Source organism: Oncorhynchus mykiss, chromosome 19 (assembly GCF_057628025.1).
Source record: "Oncorhynchus mykiss isolate SJ-2025 chromosome 19, ASM5762802v1, whole genome shotgun sequence".
NCBI lineage: Eukaryota > Metazoa > Chordata > Actinopteri > Salmoniformes > Salmonidae > Oncorhynchus > Oncorhynchus mykiss.
In genome coordinates, this window is record NC_143040.1 from 24,977,234 (window position 1) to 24,999,731 (window position 22,498).

General features: G+C 43.3%; 1 protein-coding gene across 5 annotated transcripts in view; it reads right to left on the reverse strand.

Moving 5' to 3' along the window:
• Positions 1-26: 26 nt before the first annotated feature.
• Positions 27-22,498, reverse strand: part of LOC110498662 (uncharacterized) — a 36,370-nt gene continuing 13,898 nt past the window's right edge. The window contains exons 1-8 of one of the 5 annotated variants that reach the window (XM_090210566.1): positions 21,281-21,603; positions 15,892-15,955; positions 8,464-8,594; positions 8,141-8,305; positions 4,923-5,051; positions 4,455-4,566; positions 4,120-4,244; positions 27-1,414 (exon numbers count right to left, since the gene is read on the reverse strand). In XM_090210566.1, coding sequence (XP_090066692.1) covers positions 473-1,414; positions 4,120-4,244; positions 4,455-4,566; positions 4,923-5,051; positions 8,141-8,305; positions 8,464-8,594; positions 15,892-15,955; positions 21,281-21,463 — 1,851 coding nt within the window. In that variant the 5' untranslated portion in view covers positions 21,464-21,603 and the 3' untranslated portion in view covers positions 27-472. Of the gene's footprint in view, positions 1,415-4,119; positions 4,245-4,454; positions 4,567-4,922; positions 5,088-8,140; positions 8,306-8,463; positions 8,595-15,891; positions 16,441-18,016; positions 20,497-20,679; positions 20,811-21,222; positions 21,726-22,498 lie in introns of those variants that run through there. The other 4 variants (XM_090210565.1, XM_036953723.2, XM_090210564.1 and 1 more) reach the window with 4 other exon arrangements.

The following is a 22,498-nucleotide window of genomic DNA, read 5'->3' on the forward strand; positions in this document are numbered from 1 at the left end:
CAAGTTATGTAAAAATGATTTCATACTCCACATTTAGGAGGGGCATTTATTAACAGATTTGATCACATAAAGGAACAGGTGCAACCTGACTATGCCAAATGTGTTAAAGGTATTATAAATAATTTGTTATGAATAGGAAAAAAAGGCAAAACCAAATTCAGAGGCTTGTGTGTAACATCCAAAGGATTCTGGATAGCAAGGACCCCCGGAGGGCAAGGACCAAGCTTTAAAGGGTTTCCACTATGTTCCACAGGTACAAAGTCCAAAAAATGTAAGGTATTGCAAAAATTCATGAAAACTTAGTTTTTGGCTAATTTCAGTGTTTTTTTGTTTGGCTATGCCAGCACACCAAACAACAAGCCTGTATCATGAGAGCATCCCCAGATAATCAACTAAAAGGACCTAGTAATCCCCCAAAAACTCTGACCCCAGTAGACTTAATGAGAACTATAATATTTCAGCTAAAGAATAGCTACAATTTCTCCCTGTTGTGGACACGCCTATGTCTGATGAGGTAACTCAAGAAGGAGAAGCTCTTGTAACATAGTTTGCACTTGAAGGGCCTCTCCTTGGTGTGAACGGTCTGATGCTGCTTCATATATTTTGTCTTAGCAAAGAGCTTCCCACATGTGGGGCAGGCATACGGCTTATCGGCGTCCGTCCTAATGCTCGGCCTCCCATGTTGTGACCAAATGACACCAGAGGAAGTAGAAGCATGAGCCACCACCCTCAGGTGGTTAGTGTTTGAGCTCCCTCCTTGACCTCTAGCCATTGTTTGGGTGTTGTTGGGATTGTGTGCTGTGTTATAGGCTAGGTACGTCTCGTTGTGAACACTGATCCTGACCCTGTCTGTATTTGTGGGGTAACCATGAGGTAGTTGAGGAAGGCTAGACCCAGATTCAGGCCAAGGCCTTCTATGAACCCAGACCCCACCAGGCATTAGATGAGACCCTGAAGGAGAAGACCGACTACCACCAGGGGGGTCTCCCACCACTACCTGTGAAGGCTGAAGCCCAGGGTGACCTGCTCTATTCATCATAGATACTGTGGTGTTTGTATCATACGAACAGGAGGGTCTATCTCTATCAGCCCCAGGCCCTGTATCATCCCTGCACTGAGACTGTGAAGAGAAGGGTCTGGGCTGCAGACTGGATCCCTGATTGGAGCCTCGGTCTCTCTGATGACCACCAGGACTGAGGTTGTTCAGTCCACCTGTCCATTGGTTGTGTTCTGTGTGGTGGTGGTGGAGTCTCTGTCCCTCTTGGTTGGGTCCTGGTTCCGATTCAGGAAGGAAGAGAGACGGCTCCTGATCCAGGGTTCTGATTTGTTGCCAGGGTTTGTGACCAGCCACTTCAGAGGTCCAGTCTCTCCCGCCAGTAACACCGGATATCAGCAGGTCTCCATGGACTGCAGACTATAAACACAAATTGAACAGAAGAACATGAAGGTTTATATAAGAAACTCTTTGCTGTACAAACAGAAACATGACATTCTAAAATGTTAACCACAGTCAAGCAAATATCTAACAATGTGAATCAAGTACCTAACAATATAGAGCCATTGGAATGATACAAAAATAACATTAAAACAAAATGGCATTACAATCAGGTGACAAGTAAAACTGAACAAGTTCCACAGACATGTGACTAACAGAAATTGAATAATGTGTCCCTGAATAAAATGGTGTGTGTGTGTGTGTGTGTGTGTGTGTGTGGGGGGGGTTCCAAATCAAATGTAACTGTGGCCACCAGCTGCATTAAGTACTGCAGTACATCTCCTCGTCATGGACTGCACCAGATTTGCTGGTTCTTGCTGTGAGATGTTACCCTACTCTTCCACCAAGGCACCTGCAATTTCCCGTACATTTCTGGGCAGGGAATGGCCCGACGTTCTCAATGGGATTAAGATCCGCGCTCTTCGCTGGCCAAGACATTCTTATCTTGCAGGAAATCAAGCACAGAATGAGCAGTATGGCTGGTCGCATTGTCATGCTGGAGGGTCATGTCAGGACGAGCCTGCAGGAAGGGTACCACACGAGGGAGGAGGATGTCTTCCCTGTAACGCATAGTTGTTGTTGCCATCCTGTACCTGTCCCGCAGGTGTGATGTTCGGATGTACCGATCCTGAGCAGGTGTTGTTACACGTAGTCTGCCACTGTGAGGACGATCAGCTGTCCGCCCCGTCTCCCCGTAGTGCTGTCTTAGGCATCTCACAGTACAGACATTGCAATTTATTGCCCTGACCACATCTGCAGTCCTCATGCCTCCTTGCAGCATGCCCAAGGCACATTCACACAGATGAGCAGGGACCCTGGGCATCTTTCTTTTGGTGTTTTTCAGAATCTGTAGAAAGGCCTCTTTAGTGTCCTAAGTTTTCATAACAGTGACCTTAATTGCCTACTGTCTGTAAGCTGTTAGTGTCTTAACAACCGTTCCACAGGTGCATGTTCATTAATTGTTTATGGCTCATTGAACAAGCATGTGAAATAGTGTTTAAACCCTTTACAATGAAGATTTGTGAAGTTAATTCATAAAAATCCAAATATCTTTGAAAGACAGGGTCCTGAAAAAGGGCCATTTATTTTTTTGCTGAGTTTAGAATAACTTGACATTTTCTGTAAATCTGGTACCCTCCCTTTGATAAATGTATTTTAGAATACTCTGGAAAAGGTTAAAAATTACATTCTGTAAACATGACACTTCATCAGTGAAGCATTTTAGGACACCAACCATCACCATATCCTCTACTCTGCATCATCATCATACTCTATTTCCTCAGTTCATCTCATCCAGTAATCTACTACATCCTAAACCAATAGAATTAACTACAAACTAACTAGTTCTACACTACATGTCACTATACAGGGGCCGTGTGCATTTCTTGCTGGTGTATCCTGAGGTAGCTCCTCTCTGAGAACCTCTTCCCACAGTGCGTACAGGTGAACAGCATTTTTCCAGTGTGGACCTTCAGGTGCACCTTCAGCTGGTGCTGACGGGAGAACCTCTTCTCACACTGGGGGCAGCTGTAGGGTTTCTCCCCTGTGTGGACCCTCTGGTACCACTTCAGGTTGGAGGAGTGGGCCAAACTGGCCCGGCACAAGTGGCAGACTAACGATTTTTTCCCCCGTGTGCATCCTTTGGTGGATATCCAGGCTTTCCAACAGAACGAACATGGGAAGCGCTTCTCTTTGCCACCGGATCTACTGATAGCATTACTACTACTAATACTGTCATTTGTCAATGGGCTTGTGTAGTCATTTAGTGTTGAGGCACGGATATTGTCTGAGGTCTGGTTTAACATTAGGAGAGTGTGAGGAGGACGAAGGCCAGGGAGTGTCTATGATGTCACAGGGTCCATGTTCCAGTTGATAGATCCTATAGAAGGCAGGCTGAAGGCAGCACCTGTTAGGGGGTTAAACTGAGGCGCCATCAGGCCTCCCGGGTGGTGCAGTGGTAAAGTGCACTGTACTGCAGCGCCAGCTGTGCCACCAGAGACTCTGGGTTCATGCCCAGGCTCGGTCGTAGCCGGCCGCGACCGGGAGGTCCGTGGGGCAACGCACAATTGGCATAGGGAGGGCTTGGCCCGTAGTGATATCCTTGTCTCATCTCGCACCAGCGACTCCTGTGGCGGGCTAACCAAGGTTGCCAGGTGCACTGTGTTTCCTCCGACACAGCTGGCTTCCGGGTTGGATGCGCGCTGTGTTAAGAAGCAGTGCGGCTTGGTTGGGTTGTGTATTGGAGGACGCATGACTTTCAACCTTCGTCTCTCCCGAGCCCGTACGGGAGGGGAGTTGTTTTGATGAGACAAGATAGTAGCTACTAACAATTGGATACCACGAAATTGGGGAGAAAAAGGGGGTAAAATTCAACAAAAAAACTTTTAAAAACGGAGGCGCCATCAGTCTCTCTGAATCACATCTATAGGAGCAGGATGGAGCCTCGCTAGCCGAATACGGACACGTCCTCGCAGACCAAATCTACACCTTGCCCTGGTCTCAGCCAGTCTATTGTCATGGAGCCTAAAATTGGATGTTGTTTTGTGTACGACTGTCTGTTTCTGGTTGTGGTTAACAGTGTTGTTCCCCAGCCCAGAGTTAAGGACACTGTCCCATCCACTGACCTTCACTATGTCACCTCTAGTCCTGGCCGCCTCAGTGATGTTGTCCCCTGGACCCTTGGCTGGACCCGCCTGGGTCTGGGAATCCAAGATGGCCGTCCAGTCTCTGTTAGCCTCCAGCCAACTACCTGCAGGAAGAGGTTATAAAATGGGCTTGACAAACATGTGAGAATTCTACATGTTTTTTTTTGTCAATTACCAGGTCAAGTTCATACATTTCTGTGTTTTTGTATGTAAACATAAGTTGTGCTGATTTCATTTTGATAAATATCCAGATCCATCACTATTCCCATTGAAGATCTATTACTATATGTAGGCTATATGTATTGCTCCCTCACCTTGCTCCCCCATCTTTAGTCCACTCAGCAGGTCAGTGCTCTCTGGTCCATCTTCTATTGTCTCCTCTTTGACTAGCAGCAGATCAGGCTTCCCATCCTCCATGTCTACTGGCTGTAAGAGATAGAGTGAGAGGATGTTGGATCAAGAAATCTGATATGAGCACCCTGCTATGGAGCATTTTCTGATTGGGCAATGAGGGATTGCTGTGAGTACTATGCAAACATGTTAATTTATTTAATTACTTGACAGTCTTTAATGGTTTGATAATTGGTTTGATAAAAAGGCTTGGTCCCACACTTAAGACAAAATTCATCAGGACTTGGGCCCGTATCCACAAAGAGTCTCAGAATAGAAGTACTGATCTAGGATATTTCTATATAATTGTATTAATTGTGATCTAAAAGGCTAAACTGATCCTGGATCAGCCCTGACCTAATATAATTGACAGTAGTTTACAGTGGGCTCACCTCAGTGAGAATGTGTGTGGTCCTGTGCTGCTCAGCTGGTTCCTCTGTGGGTTCAGGAGGAGGTGTAGTCTGGTTGTCATCCACGACTATGGCCTCCTCAGGGTTCCCCAGACCCTCCTCACACCCCTCCTCCTTCACCAGCAGCACCTCTGGACCCTCCTCCTCCTGGAAGAGACAGGTGATACAGATTACACAGACATACACTCCATCAGGTACGTACACACAGATAAAAACATGGAGTCTTACCCATCCCTACTCCGTTTGAGTCCTATACTGTAGTTAAATAATGACTTCATTGTTGTTAAACCCATCATGGTGGACATAAATATGTTGTGGGTAAATGGGTCAGCTATAAGTCAAGTCATCATCAGACAAACCTGACTAAACTATTTTGACGTATACAGTAGGTGTTTGTTAGTGAGTAGGTATATATTTGTTCTAAAGAGCTGTCATGTTTATGCAGAATAGGGTGAGATCAGATGTGATGTTTATTAAAGAGTCTCAATGAAAGTCTTAGAATGAAAAGTCCCATGTAGGTGTAACAGTACTCGTCTTGCGTTGTGTACAATCAGTCATCGACACGGAACTCCAACATGTAGCACCAGTCATGTAGCTTTATTCTGATAAGAACGACACAAAATTGCACGTCATGCAATGCACGTCTCACCATCCAACTCTGCACTCACGCACGCTGGTTTGGTGCTTGTTCACTGGGCTAGTTACCAAAATAATACAATTACAATATACAATATAATGTATTTAACAATGTACCTGATAAGAACGACACAAAATTGCACGTCATGCAATGCACGTCTCACCATCCAACTCTGCACTCACGCACTGTACAAAATATATGAACCCCCCCACCAGACACAGTAAGTTGCTAGCTAATACTGGCGGGAATTCTCTACAACAAAATGCACAACAAATATTCTCCAAAAACCGCTGCATCTTATGTGTGATGTTCGAATAACATTTACAAACAATTTGATATAAATTGTACATTTAAATCATCACTTGAGTATAAAATCACTTTTGATGTACAGTGCTTTGCAACCAACAACTTACCGCTGGTTTGGTGCTTGTTCACTGGGACGATTCTAACTGGAACATCCTCCCTCGTAAGGGAGCTACGCAAACCAGCCAATAAGATGCCATGTTGAGTAGGTGAAGGCAAAACAAACTCAAACCAAAAACCCATTGGCTTAACAATAAAGTGGCAAGGGGAATCACCAATATAACCCTGTTACATCTGTGTTTATTGAACATAAACAAGTTTGAAATACACCATCTGAAAACCACACATACACGTCTCAACTAAACATCTGCATGAACTACATGAACTGCATTCATGTTATCTTAGTGTCTTGGGGGGAAAAAAACATGTTAAATGGAAGGAATGTACTAGGCATGTGAAAACATCATATAGCCTACACCAGTGTTTCCCCAATTCCAGTTCTCAAGTACCACCAACATTAAACATTTTTATTGTGGCACTAATTCAACTTGTCAACTAATCATCAAGCCCTCTGAGTAGAATGAGGTGTGCTTGTCCGGGGCTACAATGAAAATGTGTACTGTTGGGGGACTTGAGGACTGGAGTTGGTAAACACTGGCCTACACAGTACAAACACTAAGCAATTTACTTTTTAGGCTTATACATCTTACAATGTCTGGGCCTTGCACTTCAACACGTAGTTGTTGTGGAAATTGACCCACTACTGTTGTTTACTTTGTGCATCTGCGTCATCTCTCTGAGTGTTCCTTTAATGCAGGGTTTGATCTAAACGTCAGAAGCTATCGAGTGGAATGGTTACTTTTGTTCGGTTCTAATTTTGAGTAAATAACTCACGGACACCAGAGAAGCTTAACCAAGTTGAATTCTTCCCAAAGGGTCGATACAGCTGTAATTCCGACACAGACATGGCTTCCCCCGTGGTAGTATTCATACCCCACTGTGGGTGGAGTCTCCTCCTTATCGCTAAACATTGCATCATTATTGCTAAGCAGGGAACTAAGTGATATGAGCCTTCAACGGTTTCTCCCCTTACCAATACTGTCACATTCAATTGTTTTCCATGCACTCAGCCCCCCCCCCCCCCTTTTGTAACTAGTGTTCCTATACTTCTGAGTATAACAATGTTCCAAGTTTAACCCCGAATCCAACACTTTCTATGTTATAGAGTGGAATGGTTTTTCTGCTGGTGTATCCCGAGGCATCTCCTCTCGGAGAACCTCTTCCTGCAGTGCGTACAGGCGAACGGCTTCTCTCCTGTGTGGACCCTCTGGTGCCTCTTTAGGTGACCAGCCTGGGTGAAGCACATGTGACACTGGGTACAGCTGAAGGGTTTCTCCCCTGTGTGGACCCTCTGGTGCCTCTTCAGGGCGCCAGCCTGGGCGAAGCGCATGTGACACTGGGTACAGCTGAAGGGTTTCTCCCCTGTGTGGACCCTCTGGTGGATCTTCACATTCTGGGAGCAGCTGAAGCTTTTGTTACAGTACATGCAGAGGAACCGTTTCTCTTTACCATTGCCTGACGTGGCTCCCCCTCCCTGAGCCTGGGCTTTAGCTCTGTCGTTTGAGTTCAATTCCTGATCTAAAAGGATGTGGCCGTGTGAATCGGAAGGCCCCATCGACATGGATAATGGGTCGCGATCCCTGAACATGTGTAAAGAGGAGTGGGTCGGGACATTTAGATTTGTCTCTAAGCTTTCCCTGTAGTCTAAGAAGTCATTACTGTTGCCCTGTGAGTGTCCTTCTCTTAAGTGAGTCTCGTCTGCATTCCATGTCAGAGGAAGATCACTCTCCACTTTCACAGTCATCTCATCTACGACCAGACCCTCCCCTTTCTTATCTAGACAACCTTCAGAGTTTACACTACTACTGTACCGGTTCCAGTCCCCTCTAGACAAATCAGTATGTCTCTCTAAACCCAAGGGCATGTTGCCAGGGTCCATCTTTGTAACGTAAGAACAAGATGGATCATCACCTCCAGTGTCTAACGTGTCACCATCTCCATGGGAATGAACAGTCTTCTGGCTCTGGTGAAATAATGGTAAATACTCTGATCCGGGAGCAGGAGAACAGCCCAGTCTCCCCAGACAAAGTTTCTCTGGGTCTGATCTGTGGTCAGATCCTGTGTGTAAGAGGCTGTGTGTTACAGTTAAAGTCTCGTTGTCTGTCTCGGACTTGAGGACGGCGTTCGGCGTTCCACTGACCTCCATGATGCTGCGTCGGGTCCTGGGCTGGGGCGCGGCGGCAGCGAGGTTCTCCGTGGCTTCAGGGGGCGCTCCAGTCTGGATATCTCTGCAGTGACGCGGGTCCTCCTGTCCTTCAGACCTCTCCTCCTTGACCCCAGGACCTGCAGCCTCTGCATCTGCAGACTGACACAAGAGGTTATTACCGGTACATGAGTTGAATTGTATAACAATGTCGTGGGGAAGTCTCACAAGCTCCCCTGTGGCAAGTGAATAGCCAAAGGGAGCCTTTCTGAAATAAACTGGCCACATTTAATGTACTGTAAATTTGATGCAACACTAACCTCTATCACGATAACATGCTGGGTTGAGGTTCCACTCCCTTCGTCAACAGTGATTGGTTGGTCATCTCTCCATGTATTGTGTCCCGCTGGCTTCCCAAAGCTCTTGTAGCCTCCAGTGAAATGTCCTTCACCTGAGAGAGTAATTGGGGGAAAAGAGGTTAAGTTCAGTACTGTCAATGCTCCACACTACTGTACACTGTTTACAAGGCAAGGATGTTAGGTAACACTTAGCATAACTTATTGATATGCTATTTATAAATCGATATTGTTTTCATTGAGGAAATAAAAGAAAATGCCGTAAATCAAGAATCTGGTTAGAATGTGTCTTTGCGCAAGATCACTAAGTAATTAGGGGAATTATTGCATACTATCCAAAAACTGACCAAGACCAAATTCTGGTTAACGATATCATTAACACATCTAAAGTTACACATGCTCAGAAGAGAACGGGGCTATAGGCCCCACAGGCTCTGCCATGTCGTTCAGTCGATATGTGCCAAACTTTAGGTGATATGTTCACTTTTTCATAAAAAGTATGAAACTTGGTACACTTTGGGAATGAATATGTTCAGATATGGGGCTATCACAAAAACGGCAGTTTTTCATTCTGACACAACTAAATGTATTTTGTGTCATATCTTCTGAGCCAAACATTAAAACACAGGAAAAGGTGATGTCTACACCGATGTTTTGATGGTCAAGGATGACAATGATGCCCAGTACAGCATCATAAATAGTTCAGTTTATTATATAATGGTGGACTGCCATAGTAAGCCATGGGAAGAAAGCCACTGAAATCGCAGATTCTGACAACATACACAACATAATATTAGAATTAAACATAAAATGAGCAAATCCGCCAACAAATGATGCTTTGTGGCTGGACGATCAACTGACAAATACAGACTCATTTATATAGCCCTTTTCACAACAATGACGGTCAGAGTGCTTCACAACAGCCTGGCCTAGACCCCCAAAGAGCAAGCAGTAGCAATGGGGGGGGGGGGGGGGGTAGAGTAGGGTAGAGTATACAGTACTTGTCCATTGTACAGATATTCATTTTAGGCAAGATTCATGGCTTGGATGACCAACAGGGTCATAGCAGATCAGAGTGTACGAGACCCTCTAGCCAGAGAGTTGTCCACAAAGGCTGACAAATCTCATTCTAAATAGATGCACATACTCATTCCACTTCATCCTCTTTGGGACATTAGCCCATAATGAGTCAAAACTGGGCATTCTGAGAATGTGGGCAAGTCATTGTCTCTTGATGTGTTGTGACATTTGGTCAACCGGTCTTCTTGTATAACCGTACTGAAGTACTGTTGTACTTCTTGTATTTCATTCGGCCGATGTGTCTGGAGGATTTAATATCATCCACAGCCTAATTATTAACTTGACCATGCTTAAAGAGATAGTCAATGTCTGATGTGTTATTGTTACCATCTACCAATCCCCGCCTTTCTTTGTGAGGCTTTTGAAAATCTCCCTGGTCTTTGTAGTTGAATCTGTGCTTGAATGTCAATGCTTGACTGGGGGACCTTACAGATGTATGGGGGACAGGGAAAAAGGTAAACATTCAAAAATCGTGTCAACCTATTATTTCATAAAAAGTCCATATAAAATTGTGATTTCTAAGCCAACTTCTGAACTAATTTAGGCGTGCGTAACCAAAAGGGGCTAAATACTTATGCAACAACTATATTTTTGTTAATTTTTATGAATTTGGAGAATAAAAACTATTATATACAGTACCAGTCAAATGTTTGGACACACCTACTCATTCAAGGGGTTTTCTTTATTTTCTACATTGTAGAATAACAGTGAAGACAAACTGAAATAACACATATGGAATCATGTAGTAACCAAAAAAAGATTCTTCAAAATAGTCACCCTTTGCTTTGATGACAGCTTTGCACAATCTTGTGTAATTTCTTTCCTTAATGCGTTTGAGCCAATCAGTTGTTGTGACAAGGTAGGGGTGGTATATAGAAGATAGCCCTATTTGGTAAAAGAGCAAGTCCATATTATGGCAAGAACAGCTCAAATAAGCAAAGAAACGACAGTCCATCATTACTTTAAGACATGGGTCAGTCAATACGAAACATTTCAAGAACTTTGAAAGTTTCTTCAAGTGCAGTTGCAAAAACCATCAAGTGCTATGATCATACTGGCTCCCATGAGGAACACAACTGGAAAGGAAGACCCAGATTTACCTCTGCTGCAGAGGATAAGTTCATTAGAGTTACCAGCCTCAGATTGCAGCCCAAATAAATTCTTCACAGAGTTCAAGTAACAGACACATCTCAACATCAACTATTCAGATGAGACTGTGTGAATCAGGCCTTCATGGTCGAATTGCTGCAAAGAAACTACTAAAGGACACCAATAAGAAGAGACTTGCTTGGGCCAAGAAACACAAGCAATGGACATTAAACCTGTGGAAATGTGTCCGTTGGTCTGGGGTCCAAATTTGAGATTTTTGGTTCCAACCATCCTGTCTTTGTGAGACGCAGAGGGTGAACGGATGATCTCTGCATGTGTGGTTCCCGCCGTGAAGCATGGAGGTGGTGGGGTGACGGTGCTTTGCTGGTGACACTGTCAGTGATTTATTTAGAATTCAAGGCACAATTAACCAGCATGTCTACCACCGCATTCTGCTTCGATACGACATCCCATCTGGTTTGCGTTGAGTGGGACAATCATTTGTTTTTCAACAGGACAATGACCCAACACCCACCTCCAGGCTGTGTAAGGGCTATTTGACCAAGAAGGAGAGTATTGGAGTGCTGCGTCAGATGACCTGGCTGCCACAGTCACCCGAACTCAACCCAATTAAGATGGTTTGGGATGAGTTGGACCGCAGAGTGAAGGAAAAGCAGCCAACAAGTGCTCAGCATATGTGGGAACTCCTTTTAAGACTGTTGGAAAAACATTTCTCATGAAGCTGGTTGAGAGAATGTCAAGAGTGTGCAAAGCTGTCAAAGAAAAAGGGTGGTTACTTTGAATAATCTAAAAAATATTTTGATTTGTTTAACACTTTTGGTTGCTACATGATTCCATGTGTTATTTCATAGTTTTGATGTCTTCACTATTATTCTACAATGTAGAAAATAGTAAAATAAAGAAAAACCCTTGAATGAGTAGGTGAGTCCAAACTTTTGACTGGTACTGTGTGTATGTATGTATGTATGTGTGTGTGTGTGTGTGTGTGTGTGTGTGTGTGTATATATATAATATATTTTTTTTAAACTTTGATAAACGTGCAGACCGTCGAATCAAAGGCAGTCCTTCGATTATAAAATTGTTTTTGACAAATTAGAACAGGTTATTGTGATGACTTGTTCAGCTACTTGAGACATTGGAATCTATGTCGTGCCTTCAGATTGAGAAAAGTAACAAATCACTTCTCAAACCCCTGGCTGGTCTGTCGAGTCTGCTTTGAGAGGTGTTCCTGTGCTGGCCACTTGGAACTCTGGGTTTGAAAACTCTTGTATTGCCCATAATTGAGGGTTGTGCCACCAAATTGTGGGTAGTGTAAGTGCCAAATAAAGTAACAGGGTTGACGATTTCATCCTAAATCATCAGTAAATCCCCTTATGACAGGGGGAATGGAAGCTTGTTGTGGGCAACAGGGAGGGGTAATTGAATGTGTCCTTCACAACCACAAAAATCATTGTTAAAAAAACATTTTATAGCATGTCTATCTATGGGTAACAAGGTTGATGTGTAATGCTCGACCTGCTTAGTTTTCCAGCACAAATCACCAGAAAATGGACGATTTAAAAAGAAGAGTAGAACCAGCTCAGCTTTTACACTATGGTTAGTCTATTAGATGTTTTAATATAGTGAAACTATTGAACAAGAGTTCACGTAACAGGGTTGACCTTTAAAATGAGGGACAGGCATTTCACGTGAGGAGACGAACCACTAATCACATGAAAGAAACAAAAATCTTCAGAAATGACTGTCAAAGAAACACAACAGCTAGGGCTTTACAATGATGGAGAAAACCCCAACATTTCTCCCAAGTTAAGTGGGTTCAAATATTCTAAGTCACAGAAGATGCACAAGAGGGCGACATGTCAAAATGCTGAATTGTGGCACATTAGGAAGTCTTTATTCATATAGGCAAATCAAATGTATTCAATGTTTCCATGTGGTCTATATTAAGGGAAACTTCATTTAATATAAACAGGCTTTAAAATGTAATACCGGTGCACAATTTCTACTTAAAATATCAAAAGGAAGGTACTCATTTGGTGAAACGACCCTTGAAGTAGTCAAAAAAAATGTCCATGTTTGTAACAATCTTGAGAAGCATACCATAGAATCTCAATCTTCCAGCACCATGCATACTACCGAAGCCTTCTTGAAGTCTATGGTTAAAAAGTTATAGTGGGGGGGGGACCAGACATATGTCCCTGTCCTGTTCACAATCCTGCTTGCTATTGCCTTAGCTTGGTGTCAATAGCTGACTCCATGCTACTTCATTCATAGACGCAAAACTGCTTTTAGCGCCAATTGGCGATAGTATCTTCTGACCTGGGTAGTTTTGTTATTAAGAGCCCCAACACTTGCTTTCAACATTTAACATCGCTTGCAGTACGGTTTTGGGAACATATCTTTCATATCAGCAATAAATTATTTACGACACCTTTTTTTATAGGGTTACCACACAGCCATATTAACATGTTACAGTGCTTGTTTATGGAAAACAGAAGGACGACAGAGTGGACTACCTGTGTTAGTTAGCTTCCTGCGTCTCCGAACACCTGTGTAAACGGAAGATGGACGCCACAAACACGTCACTGAAAAATACTGTTGGTTGGTTGCAACCGTGTTTAATTAAAACAAGTTAAGTGTGTATTTTGCATTTGTGAAATCATTTTGATGTGATATGAATGTAGAGGTCTTTATGCTTCTACAACAGTACCGCAATTGAGAATCAATTCATGTTTAGAAATAGTGTTTGGCTGTTTTGGCTTCCAGAGACAATTCGCCTTTAAACAAAACATTTTAGATCCTTGGACTATAAGGAGTAACATTAGGCTCCTTTAGTCCAATATTGGCCTAACTCTATGAATACATTTCCAGTAAAGCAGAATAAATAAAAAAAATGGTTGATTCCGCATTGCTCCTAAACTGGGACTCACTTTCAAGTGTTGTTTCTCAAAAAAAAAGTTTTTTTTAAATCAACAGAAATAATATTCTATGGTGTATGTTGTGAGAAATGGCGATTTTAGAGGAGACCTTCCCATGGCAGTCCACCATTATATAATTATGGGAACTGTTTATGATGTTGTACTTGACCATCAAAGCATATAGTACATGGACAAAAGTATGGTCACCTGCTCATCGAAACTCTCCTTCCAAAATCATAGGCAATAATATGGAGTTGGTCCCTCCTTGCTGCCATAACAGCATCCACTCTTCTGGGAAGGCTTTCCACTAGATATTGGAACATTTCTGCAGGGATTTGCTTCCATTCAGCCACGAGCATTAGTGAGGTCGGGCACTGATGAGAATGCGTTTCCACCCGGCTCGCAGTCGATGGGGTTGAGGTCAGGGCTCTGTGCAGGCCAGTCAAGTTCTTCCACACCGATCTCAACTAACCATTTCTGTATGGACCTCGCTTTGTGCACGGGGGCATTGTCATGCTGAAACAGGAATGGGCCTTCCCCAAACTATGGCCACAAAGTTGGAAGCACAGAATCGTCTAGACAGGTCTGGGGAACTCCAGGCCTCGGAGGCCTGATTGGTGTCACACTTATGCCCCAGCCAGCTAACACACCTGACTCTAATAATCAACTAATTGTGATCTTCAGTTCAATGCAATTAGTTGAAATCAGGTGTGTTTGCTAGGGATGGGGGAAAAGTGTGACACCAATCAAGCCCCCGAGGCCTGGAGTTGCCCAGACCTGGTCTAGAATGTCACTTTGCTGCAGCGTTAAGATTTCCCTTCACTTGAACTAAGGAGCCGAGCCCGAACCATGAACAACAGCCCCAGACCATTATTCCTCCTCCACCAAACTTTACAGCTGGCGCTATGGATTTGGGGCAAGTAGCATTCTCCTGGCACTTCAGGGAACGTGTTTCCACTGTTCCAGAGTCCAATGGTGGCAAGCTTTACACCCCTCCAGCCGACACTTGGCATTGCGCATGGTGATCTTAGGCTTGCGTACGGCTGCTTAGCCATGGAAACCCATTTCATGAAGTTCCCGACAAACAATTATTGTGCTGACATTGCTTCTAGAGGCAGTTTTGAACTCGGTAGTGATTGTTGCAACCAAGGACAGACGATTTTTACGCTCTATGCGCTTCAGCAGTCCCGTTCTGTGAGCTTGTGTGGCCTACTACTTCGTAGCTGAGCCGTTGTTTCTCCTAGACATTTACACTTCACAATAACAGCACTTACAGTTGACCGGGGCAGCTCTAGAAGGGCAGAAATTGAACAAAGTGACTCATTGAAAAGGTGGCATCCTATGATTGTGCCACGTTGAAAGTCAAAGCTCTTCAGTACGGGCCATTCTACTGCCAATGTTTGTCTATGGAGATTGCATGGTCGTGTGATCGATTGTTTACACCTGTCAGCAATGGGTATGGCTGAAATAGCAAATCAACTCATTTGAAGAGGTGTCCAAACTTTTGGCCGTGTAGGTGTGTCATTTTTTTATAAATCACATTCTGTGTTGTGTTTGGTTCAGCAGATATTACAGAAAATGCATTGTCCGGTTATGGTGGAATAGCAAAATGAGGTTTGAGGTTGTGCATGGCATCCTTGTAGTCATTGACCATCAAAACATAGGGGTAGGTAGGTATACATCACCTTTTCTGTAATATCATGTTAGATTATTTGGTTATGGCGGAATGGAAAAAAGCCACCAGGATGCGTTTTTTTTTACGATGGCTGCATATGTGTTCAGGGCCCCCAAATTCTACTTGTGTACTAAGGGTGTGTTCGTAAATTCAGAACGTTTCGCTCTCGGAGTGCACACTGGACGCTCTGATCGAGGAACTGGGTTCATCCGAGCGTTCTGACCTCAAAACGGCAGTCAAGCACCCAAGCTAACAGGCTAAAGTTGGCTAGCTACTTCCAGACACATGAGAGAACACCTCACTCTGACCATTTTACTCGCCGTAGCAGAGCTAGTTAGGCTGTTTTCATGTTATCTAGATCGTTGGTGACAATCTGCTGGCAACAATAGAATCACTTTTTGCAGAGGTTTACTGACACCGGTCACTTTTAACCGGTGTTGCGCGTTCGTAAATGCATCAGATTTTCTGCCCTCCCTGGCACACCCAGACGAGAGTGCGCTGAAATCAGAGTAGATAGATTGAGTTTACGAACGCACCCTTGGTGTCATGCTTTTATGAAAGCGTGAACATAATTTCCAAATATTGCCAGGGCTATTCTGAAAAATGTACCTCTTGCGGTTGCTCTGTATCGGTCGAGGATCTTGGGACTGGCGAGAACGCGCTCTCGCATAGTCTTCTCTGTGCGCTCCCGTGATACTTTCATTTCCAGAAGCTGTAGTTTCCTCCTCAATGCCCTGTTTTCCTTCTGGCTTTGAGTTATTTCCAAACGAAACACTGCATAGTCGTCGTCTACGACTTTACAGATCTCTGCCACGGCTGCATTCGCTAGAACATCCATGATTGAGGCTATTTGAGTGTGAAAAACCATACTGTTCACGTTAGCCATTGTTAGATGCTATCTAGGTAACGTTAGCTATCAGTCAAGTCCTGTCTCTGTTGGTGTTCACATACTGGAGAGGGAGTGCAAAACAATGACGCTGGACAGAGTGGATTCAAGTGTAGCAAAAACCTAAAAGACCGAAGCATATGACTCTGTGAGGAGTCAGCTAATTAAGCTGCTTAGACAGAGTTTGCAGCAGAATGTATACACAGAATAATGTAGGCGGAGTCTCGTCGTGCACAGCAGAGTCCTCTGCTCTTGGCACCCGACCAGTAGAGGGGGGTGGAGTGTGAGTGTATGTGCTTATGAAATGTCTGTGTGTCAAGGAAGCGTGAGATAAGGGGAACTGGCAGTGTCTGCTTTAGGCTCAGGTGTTTCCTGTTTTTGCAGGAGTGCAAGCAAAGACCAATGTCAGTGAAATAGTTTGGCACTCTAAGCTCGTTAGTGTTGCAGGATGTTCTTTGTAGTTTACAGGGGAGTACATTTTGAGCGATGGCAGCCATGTGTCCTTCCCTTGAGCTGTTTTGTGCAAGGATAATCATGTTATTGCACATAGGCTCTAAACTTGACTGAGGACACTGGGCCCAGAGTTATCTGAGGACATCCGGTTTAACCAGAGCGTTGGCCAGCTAGTAATGCTTGATATTTGATTATTTATATAACATCTCCAAATCGAATTAAAGACTACATTGGATAAGTATGTGATGCTGTGCAATTAAATGAGTAATATCTTTGCTAAAATGCCGACGTTTTCTTGATCACTGTTTACTTCCATTTTCTTCTTCTTCGGAGTTTAACGGCGGTTGGCATCCAATATGTTGCATTACCTCCCCCAACTGGACTATAATATAAATCCATTATACTTTGCGATAATTAAAAAAAAACATATTTTAAATTGGAAGATATTTTAAAATAAATAAACACCCTTCCAACTAACCCTACACTCATTAACCCACTACCCCATTCCACTACTTTGACCCTATCTGCTCCTGCACCATGCCAAAGGCCTGGTATTTCTAAATGCATTTATAAAGCCCTTTTTACATAAGCAGATGTCAAAGTGCTATACAGAAACCCAGCCTAAAACCCAAAACAGCTAGCAATGCAGATGTAGAAGCACAATGAGGTTCATTTTGAGAAAATACTGCTAACCTTGATAGCTATCTATGTATAACTAATTTCTCTCACGATTATAAAGCAAACAAAAAAAACATTTAAAAACAGCATATTATTGGCCTAAAAGGTTTGCTGTGTTAGCCCAGTCTATCTTATCTAGGGTCCAGGGTCAGGCTTGCCTTCAGAAAGTATTCACACCGCTTGAATTTTTCCACATTTTGTGTTAGCCTGAATTTAAAATACATTCAATTATGAATTCCTTTGTCACTGGCCTACACACAAAACCCCATAATGTCAAAGTGGAATTATATTTTGTTGAATTATTTTACTAATGAATTAAAAATGAAAAGCTGAAATGTCTTTAGTCATTAAGTATTCAACCCCTTTGTTATGGTAAATCTAAATAAGTTCAGCAATAATGTTTAACATTTTTTTTTTATGACTTCATCTCTGTACCCCACACATGCAATTATCTGTAATGTCCATCAGTCGAACAGTGAATTTCAAATACAAAGATCAGGGAGGTTTTCCGATGCCTCGCACAGAAGGCCACCTGTAGGTATTTCAATATATATATTTTTAAAGCAGACATTAAATATCTCTTTGAGCATGGTGAAGTTATTACACTTTGGATGGTGTATCAATACATCCAGTCACAACAAAGATATAGGCATCCTTCGTAACTCAGTTGCCTGAGAGGAAGGAAATCGCTCAGGGATTTCACCATGAGGTCAGTAGTGACTTAAAAATAGTTAGAGTTTAATGGCTGAATGGCTGTGAGAGGAGAAAACTGAGGATGGCTCAAGAAAATTAGAGTTACTCCACAATACTATCCTAATTGACAGAATTAAAATAAGGAAGCCTCTACAGAATAACAATATTCCAATACATGCATCCTGTTTGCAACAAGGCACTAAATACTGTAAAAAATGTGGCAAAGTAATAACACTGTATTCAGGGCAAAAAAGTGTATGTTCGGGGCAAATCCAATTCAACACATTACTGAGTACCACTCTCCATATTTTCAAGCATAGTGGTGGCTGCATCATGTTATATGCATGCTTGTAATCGTTAAGGAATGTGGGGGTTTTCAGGATAAAAGGTTAACGGAATGGAGATAAGCACAGGCACAACCCTAGAGGAAAACCTGGTTCAGTATGCTTTCCACCAGACATTGGGAAATTAATTCACCTTTCAGCAGGACAATAACCTATAACAAGGCCAAATATACACTGGAGTCGCTTACCAAGATGACGTTAAATGTTTTGACTTAAAGCAGCTTGAAAATCTATGGCAAGACTTAAATGGCTGTCTAGCAATGATCAACAACCAACTTGACAGAGCTTGAAAAAAAATAAAAATAATAATGTGCAAATATTGGTGTGCAATGCTCTTAAGAGACTTAGCCAGAAAGACATCACAGCTGTAAACACTGTCAAAGGTGATTCCAACATGTATTGACTCAGGATTGTGAATACATATGTAAATTAGATAGCAAATTTCTGAAATGAAATACAGTTAACATTTCTAAAAACATGTTTAGATGGATGAGAGAAAAAACTATATTGAATACCTTTTGAATTCAGGCTGTAACATGACAAAATGTGGAATAAGTCAAGGGCTATGAATACTTTCTGAATGCACTGTATTTCCAGCCCCCAAACATGGAAACGGAAAGAGACGTCTGTCACACAAAACACCACAAAGTCTAATGACATTTTGACGATTTTTCATTAGGCCAGAATTTATACATCCACTGCTGTCCACGTGTCTCTGTCAGCCATTCATCACTGCCTTGGAAAAATGTCAGTGTTCCCGTCGAACCACGTCGAATTTTGGAGAAGTTATACCACTGGTTTTCAAGTCCATTCGCAAATTGTTCATGCCTCAGCTATGCGGTAGCTTAATGAAAAATAATGGTGTAATAGCCTACAGTTTTATTGACATTTTGCTTGCATTATTGTGATTGGCTCATGTTTTACCGGTACGGCGTACCCCCACTATTTATTTTGCCGGGATGCCACCAGGACCACCTTACTTTCATCCTGATTACATGTCACCATACTCTATACAAGGGCCGTGTGCATTTTATGCTGGTGTGTCCTGAGGTAGCTCCTCTCTGAAAACCTCTTCCCACAGTGCGTACAGGAGAATGGCCTCTCTCCCGTGTGGACCTTCAGGTGCATCTTCAGCTGGTCTTGGCGGGAGAACCTCTTCTCACACTGGGGGCAGCTGAAGGGTTTCTCCCCTGTGTGGACCATCTGGTGCCTCTTCAGGTGGTCCTGGCGGGAGAATCTCTTCTCACACTGGGTACAACTGAAGGGGTTCTCCCCTGTGTGGACCCTCTGGTGGATCTCCACCTTCTGGAGGCACCTGAAGCCTTTGTTACAGAACATGCAGAGGAACCGTTTCTCTTTACCATTGCCTGATGTGGCTCTCCCTCCCTGAACCTGGGCTCCAGCCCTGTTGTTTGAGTTCAATACCTGATCGAAATGGTGTGAACCGGAAGGCCCCATCGACGTGGACACTGGGTCGCGATCCTTGAACGCATGTAAAGGAGAATTGGTTGTGACGTTTAGATTTGTCTCCAAGCTTCCCCTGTAATCTAAGAAATCTCTGCTCTGTGAGTGTCCGTCTCCAAGGTGACTATCTGCATTCCGTGCAGGAGGAGCATCGCCCTCCACTTTCACAGTCACCTCATCTACCACAATAACCTCCCCTATCCTATCTAGACATCTTTCAGAATTTACACTACAACTGTACCGGTTCCAGTCTTCTCTAGACAGATCAGTCTGTGTCTCTAAACCTAAGGACATGTTGGCAGGGTCCATCTCTGTATCATAAGAACAGGAGAGATCATCAACCCCAGTGTCTAGCACGTCACCATCTCCAAGAGAATGAACCGTCCTCTGGCTCTGATGAAATACCGGTAAGTAATCTGAGCCAGGAGCAGGAGGACAGCCCAGTCTACCCAGCCCCTCTGGGTCTGATCTGTGGTCAGACCCTGTGTGTAAGAGCCGGTGTGTTACATTTAAAGTATCAGTGTCTGTCTCTGACTTGAGATTGACATTCAGAGCAGTGGCCAGGTCCTCTGTGGCTACAGGGGGCGCCACTCCAGCCGCTGTTCCAGTCTGGATGTCTCTGCTGTGTTGTGGGTCCTCCTCTCCTTCAGTACTCTCCTGCTTGACCCCAGGACCTGCAGCCTCTGCATCTACAGACTGACAAGAACAGAGGAGGTTATAATCAATATAATTGGATAAGTATGTCTTAGGGAGTCTCACAAGCTCCTACACGGCATATACATATTGATGCAAGCCAGTGAATAGCTGAGGAAAGCATTTCTGAAATTAACAAGCCACATTTAATGTACTGTAATTCTGATGTTACACTATGACACTAACCTCTATCACGATAGCATGCTGGGTTGAGGGTTCACTCCCCTCATCTATAGCTATGGGCTGGTCATTTCTCCACCCATTGTGTCCCGCTGGCTTTACAATGTTCCTGTGGCCTCCAGTGAGATGCCCTTCACCTAAGAGAGTGATTGGGGGGAAAGGGGTGGTTAGATTAGATCATGTGAATGCTCAACGCTATATTATACATTATTTACACAGTCTACAATTGGCAGGAATGTAAGGTAACACTTCTTATAACTTGTTGGCATACTATTTATTGATTGATTATGTTCCATGCATCACATTATTTTAAAAGTATGATAATAGGAAATTCAGTAAATCAAGAATCTGGTTAGAATATGGTGGTGTCTTTGTGCAAGAATTTGTAAAATAAAAGTAAAATACAACAAATGTGCAAGATAGCTAAGTAATCAGGGGAAGAATTGCATACTATCAAAAACTGAGCAAGACCCAATTCTGGGTAACACTTCTAAACGCATGCGAAACGGGACGAAAGCCCCCGCAGCCTCGACCTCCTGCAAAATGTACCTCTTGCCATTCCTCTGTATCGCTCTCGCATTGTCCTCTCTGCGCGCTCCCGTGCTGCCTTCAGTTCCAGTAGCTGTAGTTTCCTCCGTAATGCCCTGTTTTCTTTCTGGCTTTGAGTTATTTCCAAACGAAACACTGCATAGTCATCGTCTACGAGTTTACTGATCTCTGCCACGGCTGAATTCGCTAGCACCTCCATGATGGAGACTATTTGAGTGTGAAACACCATACAGTTAGCCATTGTTAGTTAGCTAGCTAGCGTTACCTAGATAACGTCTATCAACCAAGTCCTGTCTCCAACGAGAATTAAAGATTACATGGGGGTAAATATGTGATGCTGTGCAGTTAAATTAGTAATATTTTAAATTCACTTGGTGTTAATAAACGTCAAAATAACAACAATAAAATCGCCAAGGTGGAAATTGTTCTTCGTCATTGTTTCCTTCCGTTACACTGTAGAGAAAGTATGTTATTGGTTAGCGTCATAGCGCAAATGGTGTTGCAAAATAAAAAGTTGTGCGCTCTTTTCTTTGAATTACGGTACCAGAGATACTAGATACAATGACGAGATGCTTGTATCCCCGCCCTAACAATGGGACTAGCTGTCCACAGAGCGGAACGGCTGACTGTCAAACTCCAGCCTAAGCCTATGGAGACCCTTAGGGGCCTTGGTGGAGGAGAAAAAAAACAGCCAAACTAAATCGTTCGCTCAGTTTTGTTGTATCCGTTCCCTCTGTTTTATTTGTTCCGCCTGTTTTCTTTTTATCCATTCCATCTTATTTTATCCGTTCCCTCAGAATTTGTTTTATCAATTCCTTTTTTTTTTTTTTTTTAAGTCCGGGGGCCCAGAGTTTTGCCTTATCTGGTTGGCTAAACCAGAGGTTCTCAAACCTGTCCTCGTAGACCCCCAGCCGGTTCATGTATTTGATCTGTCCCAGAGCTGACGCATCTAATTTAACTTGTAAATTAATCATCAAACCCTTGACTAGGTGAATCAGTTGAACTAGTTCAGGGCTCAAACAACATTGTGAAACATCTGGGGGTCCCCGAGGAGAGGTTTGAGAACCACTTTATGTGGGCAATGATGGAACCAGATTGTTTCTAATCAGGTCATATGGTTAAAAAAAAAAATTGACATCTGTGATTGGACAATAGAACGAACAGGGCTGAGTTTGCTTTAAGAAGGGTTGCAATTGTGTAGGAATTTGCATCTGCAATTAAAAAGTTACTCACACAGTAAGTCATCAATATTGTGCTGGTCTATTAATTCCAACAT